Source organism: Propithecus coquereli, unplaced genomic scaffold (assembly GCF_000956105.1).
Source record: "Propithecus coquereli isolate 6110/MARCELLA unplaced genomic scaffold, Pcoq_1.0 Scaffold126, whole genome shotgun sequence".
NCBI lineage: Eukaryota > Metazoa > Chordata > Mammalia > Primates > Indriidae > Propithecus > Propithecus coquereli.
In genome coordinates, this window is record NW_012136747.1 from 2,196,801 (window position 1) to 2,204,100 (window position 7,300).

At 39.2% G+C, this 7,300-nt stretch overlaps 1 protein-coding gene across 1 annotated transcript in view; it reads right to left on the reverse strand.

Moving 5' to 3' along the window:
- EP300 (E1A binding protein p300) overlaps positions 1 to 7,300 on the reverse strand; it is an 86,940-nt gene that overhangs the window by 55,565 nt on the left and 24,075 nt on the right. Inside the window, exon 2 of the mRNA XM_012638161.1 lies at positions 6,426 to 7,063. Within this exon, the coding sequence (XP_012493615.1) occupies positions 6,426 to 7,063 (638 nt within the window). The remainder of the gene's footprint in view (positions 1 to 6,425; positions 7,064 to 7,300) is intronic.

The following is a 7,300-nucleotide window of genomic DNA, read 5'->3' on the forward strand; positions in this document are numbered from 1 at the left end:
AGGCTGGTTTCGAACTCCTGAGCTCAAACAATCCGCCCGCCTCGGCCTCCCAGAGAGCTAGGATTACAGGCGTGAGCCACCGCGCCCGGCCAACTTGTATGTATTTTAAAAAGTAGGTTCTTTCCTGTATTTATGTTAAGTTTACCTGGAGCCATCATACTATAAATCATTAACTGAAAAAGAATAGAGTATTAATTATTCAAAAACCAGATGTTTTACTGATAACAAGGATGAAACTTATGGTCATAAAAAGTCCATTTTCATTAATCTCTCAAATTAACTACATAAGTATTTTAAAGTCATTTTAAATAATTCAAACTGGGGTCAGCTTACATAAAGCCACCCTCCCCCCGGGCCCAATTCTATTCTTACACATAGCATCCCAACTGTAAACCAATTACCACCCACTAGAAACATACAGCAAGCACTCAGAATTGTAACTCAGGATACTACAGCTACCGCTCAATTAAAAGAGTCATACTTCTATAAAAAGGTCACAGAAAAAAAGAAAAAGTCATAGCAGATTTCTATCCCTCTATGGCAGACCCAATCCTATCAAAGGGTCTTGCAAGTCTACCTCTAAACACACGCAAACACACAGACATGCACACACACCCCTCCCACGTATCCCTGCCCACTGTCACTGTCTTAATTCAAACCCCTCATCACTGCTTCTGTGGACTGTGTCTAACAGGTTTGTCTGCCTTCTGTCTTAATCTGTTTTATTAATGAAAGGAAAGAAAAAAAAAAACAAAACACCATGGTATACCAAGGCCTTCATGAGGCTTCACTCCTTATCTTACTACTTCCTGTACTGATTACTTATAAATCTGAAAGTATCATGCTCTAGAGGCTCTAGCATTTGTCTTAAGTTTTTCCTTTTCCCTACAACCGAGCAGTGGTATACTTCCTTTCCTATTTCACTCCTTGATGTTAACCTGTAAAGGAAATAAATACAAAGTTCACAAAAAGGCAATTTAATTTTCATTTTCTGTTGCTTACTTAGGTGGTACGATCACAACTAAGACCTGCAGATTCTACTCATCCTTGCAATTTCAAATGCTACCTGAGCTTTTTCTACTCTGCCACAAGTGTTCTTGTCTTTGTTTATAATACAAAATAGGTGATAAAATAATCTGCTAAAATGCATGCCTCTTCTATGCACAGACTATGCACAAAAGGGAAAGAACCTCGGTTCATTTGTCTTTGTAGCCCCATCATCTCATTGACTGAGGAAAACAGAAACTATAAAAGGAAAACAGAAACTATGAAAGACATAAACTATTTGAACCTCTATAAATAAATTTCAGTTCTTCAAATCACATGCATTTATCTATACTTTGCATATCTATATCAATGACATTTTTTCTTTTTTTTTTGAGACAGAGTCTCACTGTGTTGCCCGGGCTAGAGTGCCGTGGTGTCATCCTAGCTCACAGCAACCTCAAACTCCTGGGCTTACGCGATCCCCCTGCCACAGCCTCCCGAGTAGCTGGGACTACAGGCATGCGCCACCATGCCCGCCTAATTTTTTCTATATATTTTTAGTTGTCCGATTACTTTCTTTCTAATTTTAGTAGAGATGGGGTCTCACTCTTGCTCAGGCTGGCTTCGAACTCCTGAGCTCAAACAATCCGCCAGCCTCGGCCTCCCAGAGAGCTAGGATTACAGGCGTGAGCCACCGCACCTGGCCTATCAACGACATTTTTACCAGTTCGTTTGCCCTCGGTGAGAAGGCAAATAAAAAAAAAAGAAAATAGTTAAAAAACATTTACATTTTCCAGATGAGATTAGAGACTAAGAGGTAAATAACGTGCCCAATGTTCTCATGATGGTGGGGGAATGAGAATGGGGAAAATGGCATGGTTTGGATCAAAGCATAAAAGAATAAGGTGGCCTGAATGGGAAGCCCAGAGTAAAAAACTTACTCTGATTCAGCCTCCAATAATTAGAATTTTCTAAGTAAATCTGGCCAGTAAGATTATAGGGATAGGTTGAAAAGAAGTTCAGGCTACTTTTGGTAGTTTCCAATGTGGCTGCTGCTACATATGCTTTTAAAGTACAGTGAAGAAGGTAAATGTTAATCTAATACAGCTCCGATAATATGCATGCCTATGTGCGGGGGAGTTGTATTTCGCTTCTTTCCTATTACCATGGAAATTCATAATAGATATAACATGAAAGCCACTCTATCAATAAAAGACCAAGAGACAATAAATTATACTTTTAAGAGTCCATTATTTGAGTAAATAGAATGTTGGAATTTGTAAGTTGCCTTAATGTCTCTTGCTAATAAACATAATGTCTGTATTCAAATACATCCCACTACAATCTGGTCCTTCATGACTGGTCACAGGCCTTGCCTGCCTAGACCAACCGAATTTCAACCCTTTCCTGACATAGCTTGTTCCCTCAATCAGGATGCATTACCTATAAACTCCAAACTCATTCTACCGTCTCAAATTCATAGACTGCCCTGACTGCTGATCAGATGAAAGTAACTGATTCCTGACACTTTTGATCACCCTGATCAACAAACTATTCCCAGGCTTTGCTTTTCCATCTCCCTCAGAGTTCTGCTGCCAGAGTTAGGAAATAAAAAAACAACTTCCTCATCATGACCTCTTCTATTTCTTAAAGGCCTTTCTCTACTCCCCCACTATATATAATAGGAAGGGAATACATTGTACTTAATTTCTGTTACACTGTAGTTAGTTATTTGATCTTGTCTCCTTCTCTACAGCTAATGTGCTCCAGATGTTTAACTACCCACCACCATATAGTTAGCCAGCTCAACTGAAAATGCAGAGGACGACAAAGCCACACTAAAAGAAAAAAGGCCTATAGGGGACTTTTTTTCTTTTTAAAACAAATCTGACTCTACAGGTTGCCTCTAAGTTTCCAATATACTCAAAGCAGAGAGAACACGCGAACACGAAAAAACACATGATAGGGACATATACTGACAAACAGGAATAATAAAAAGCAGAACCCAAAACGAAGAATTTAACAGTTTAGGAACATTTAACACATCCCTACAGGTCCTAATAAGACTTGCTGGCACCACAGTAGAGTAACACCAATCAATACTGTATCTGTGATTCAAGATTCAACAAATAATAAAAACAAAATTAAATGACATTGAGGTATTTCCTACTACCTACTAGCTTCAATAAATGTTCATGTTATGTATCCATATTCATGCTATATATGCGAGGCACTGTTAAAGCACTGGGGAATTAACAGTAAACAAAGATAACTCGAGACCCCTCAAACCTTCACTACATCCTAAACATCATTGTTTTTCATACTCATTCCTGTTACTCCATTGCCTTAATTTAGGGCCTCATCACCTCATTAGGGCCTATTCCTCTTAAATTGATTTTCCACACCTAAAACCACATCCATCTAGATTGTAATTTGGGACATGAAACCCTCCTATTTAAAATCCATCAAAATATGGCATTTCAGGTACAGCAAGCAACTTAGCAAGTGTAACATAGCTACTAAGTAAGTGGCTGAGCCCATTTTGAACCCAGGCAGTATAATAGCTCCAGGGCCAAAACCATTAACTAATGATACTTTTATTAGTTAACTTCATTCCCTCCTTTATACACAAAGAAGGCAATCGGGGAAAAGAATTTTCAAAAATTTCTTGTCATTGGCATTTTTCAGGGGGCAAACATATTGCCTTGTGAAATTATTTGAGAAGGAAATGCTTTACTGAGAAGATTCCCAATATACAGCTAAAGAGAAGGAAGACTGGTACAGCCCAGATATGACTCAGGTAGTACGGTTCAAAATCTGTGCACTATTCCACCTCTCACTGTACCATTCTGAAATAATCAGTTAGAAAAAATCTTAACATATAATACATTCTGTATGATTGTTTTATGTTGACTTAAAAAAAAAAAAAGATGAGGGTAATAGTATGATCCAAGTTTCTTCCCATAAACTGCCATCAGTCAGACTTTAGAAGACTGGTATAGTGGTAATATCATAACCTGCCTGCACATCCTGAACCACAGACCCATCAATGAAAAGAACTGCACAAAAGCTGATGTCATTTGCCAGCAGAATTCAAGTAACGCCATCTCACTGAAAACTTCCTTACCTTTATTCCTGATTGGTAAGTATCACCACAACTCTTTAGGAGGAGTTTAAGAAGAAATATAATGAGTACAGTTAACTCTACAAGATCACTTTTTGAACATCTTGACTTGAATTTATTTTAATCTTCAATAGGAAAATATAGAAAAGACTTCTCTGCCACACACAGACAATAAGTTATTTCATAAAAACACTTACTTGTATATTAAGTGGGTCTCATCATATACCCCAATAACTTTAAATTTTATTTATTAAACACTTAGAGCTCTCATATGTCAGGGACTAAGTGTTTTACAATTATCAATTAGTTGGGATTCATTAAAATAAGGAAATAAAATATCACCAATAATAAAATTTTAGTATTTGCATTCCCCCATGTTAAAATATAATAAGCTCCACAGGGATTTTGGACAGGGATTTTGTTTTTTCCACTGATATATACCCAGACCTGGAAACAATGCTGGTGCAAGAAATTTAGATTATAACTAGGACAGTGCCCCACCCCCCACGTAGGCAGTCTTCCAATGAGCCTTTCCTTACTTTTTCTTCATAGCACTTACCTGGCATACTCTAAATATGTATTTTATGTGCACACTACAAAGTAAGTTACACGACATTCACTCACTGCTCTACGTCCAGCACCAAAACTAAGAATCAATAAATATTTTATCAAGCAGTAAAAGTTAACTGTCATCCCTCCTCTTCCCACTAAATATAAATATAGTGGGGACAAGGACTTCATCTCTTCATAGCTGTGTTCCCAGAACCTAGAAAGGTACTTAGTAATTTACCTTCCTGTTTCTGGTTCTTACTCCCAAGTAGTCTAAGTAAACAACGCTGACACGGCAACGTCAAAGTGCCAGAAAGGGAAAATCCGCAGCGCAGGGATGCTAAACAGAATTCTTTCCTAAGTTGTCAATATTCTTTACTATGTAGCAAAAAATATCTAAGGGCTTTTGTATACCTACATGTGAACTCAACCTCTTCACCATTTGTTCTTATGTCTTAAATTCATACTTGCATTCTCTCTCTCCATCTAGGTTCTCAGGAATACAGAAGTCCTAATGCCTGCTCAAATCACTCCTCTTACAGAGAGAACTTGCTTCTGACTACTTGTGAAAATCACACCCATCCCCAATTTCATCTTCCAAGTGAAGCCATCTCCTGTTCAACAAATAACTAACTACATGCCAAGCACTGGCAGCATGATCCCATGTTAAGAAAAAGGGATAAGCTCTCTGGGAGGCCGAGGCAGGCGGATTGTTTGAGCTCAGGAGTTTGAAATCAGCCTGAGCAAGAGCGAGACGCTGTCTCTACTAAAAATAGAAAGAAATTAATTGGACAACTAAAAATATACAGAAAAATTAGCCGGGCATGGTGGCGCATGCCTATAGTCCCAGCTACTCGGGAGGCTGAGGCAGGAGGATCGCTTGAGCCCAGGAGTTTGAGGTTGCTGTGAGCTACAGCACTCACTCTAACCCGGGCAAAAGAGTGAGACTCTGTCTCAAACAAAAAAAAAAAAGAAAAAGAAAAAGAAAAAGGGATAGAATATTTTAAGAAAAATATAGAAGAATAAGCACCAAAGCATGTGAGCTTGTATCTTAATTGTGTATAGAGAGCACACATTTAAAAGGTTAAAAGATTTTTAAAAATATATTTAGCATTCTCTATTTAATAAAGCTAAGAAAATTGGCTTTTAAAAAAAGAAAAGCTGGCCGGGCATGGTGGCTCACGCCTGTAATCCTAGCTCTCTGGGAGGCTGAGGCGGGCGGATTGTTTAATTGAGCTCAGGAGTTCGAGACCAGCCTGAGGAAGAGCGAGACCCCATCTCTACTAAAAATAGAAAGAAATTAATTGGACAACTAAAAATATATAGAAAAATTAGGCGGGCATGGTGGCGCATGCCTGTAGTCCCAGCTACTCGGGAGGCTGAGGCAGGAGGATTGCTTAAGCCCAGGTGTTTGAGACCAGCCTGAGCAAGAGCGAGACCCCGTCTCTACTAAAATATAGAAAGAAATGAGTTGGACCACTAAAAATATACAGAAAAATTAGCCGGGCATGGTGGTGCACGCCTGTAGTCCCAGCTACTCGGGAGGCTGAAGCAGAAGGATTGCTTAAGCCCAGGAGTTTGAGGTTGCTGTGAGCTAAGCTGATGCTACGGCACTCACTCTAGCCCAGGCAACAAAGCGAGACTCTGTCTCAAAAAAACAAAAAAAATAAAAAAATAAAAGAATAAATAACTGACCTAAAGCCCTTCCAACATTGAATCACTCAGATGTGTATTGACCATGCACACAAACCAAAACTGCACTTACCTTAAGAGGCTGGGGGCCTCGTAATCCTGTTTGTCCTCCCATCTGGGGAGAGCCTTGCTGCAGTGGCTCAGTCATTAAGTTGCCAGCATTTCCCATGCCTGGATTTGGGTACTGCATATTTGGTCGCCCCCGGCCTGCTCCAATCGAACCGTTCATGACTTGATTAGGCATTATCCCTTGTCCATTGCCTGCAGCCAACATTCCTGGATTCATGCCAACATTCATCCCTGTGTTCATTGCCATGGCAGGCTGATTTACTGGACTGTTCATCATACCTGTTGAGGACTGTGTGGGACCTTGATTTGGTCCACTAGTGCCCATTCCCATGTTGGGAGAAGTCAAGCCTGCCTGTGCCATTGGGCTTTTGACCATGCTATTTATCAAACCTAATCCAGGACTGTTCTGTTGGGCCTGACTGGCCATAACTTGACCTGGGCCACCAACCCCCATATTGAGGTTAGGGGAACTACCAGACCGTAGCAATTCTGACAGCTGTTTATGTTTAGAGGCTGCATCTTGTACTATGCCAAGACTTGTTTGAAGCTGGCTAATATCACCACCATTGGTTAGTCCCAATTCTGTAGAGTTGATTAATTCATCTGGTAAGTCATGCTCCAAGTCAAATAGAGAGCCAAAATCTAGAAGTAAAGAGGAAAGATAAAGGTTAAAGTTTAACAGAATCAAAATCAGAAATTGTTCTGTATTTTTGTTCTGGATAAGCATTAAATATCATTTCCAAACCTCACTCCATGGAATACTATTTATTATTTATATTGCAGTTTTTCATGTTACGCTAAAAATTTTATGTTTTTTAATATATATATATATTTTTTTAAATTGAGGGGCTATTTGGTTATACCAACAGGTTTTAACGC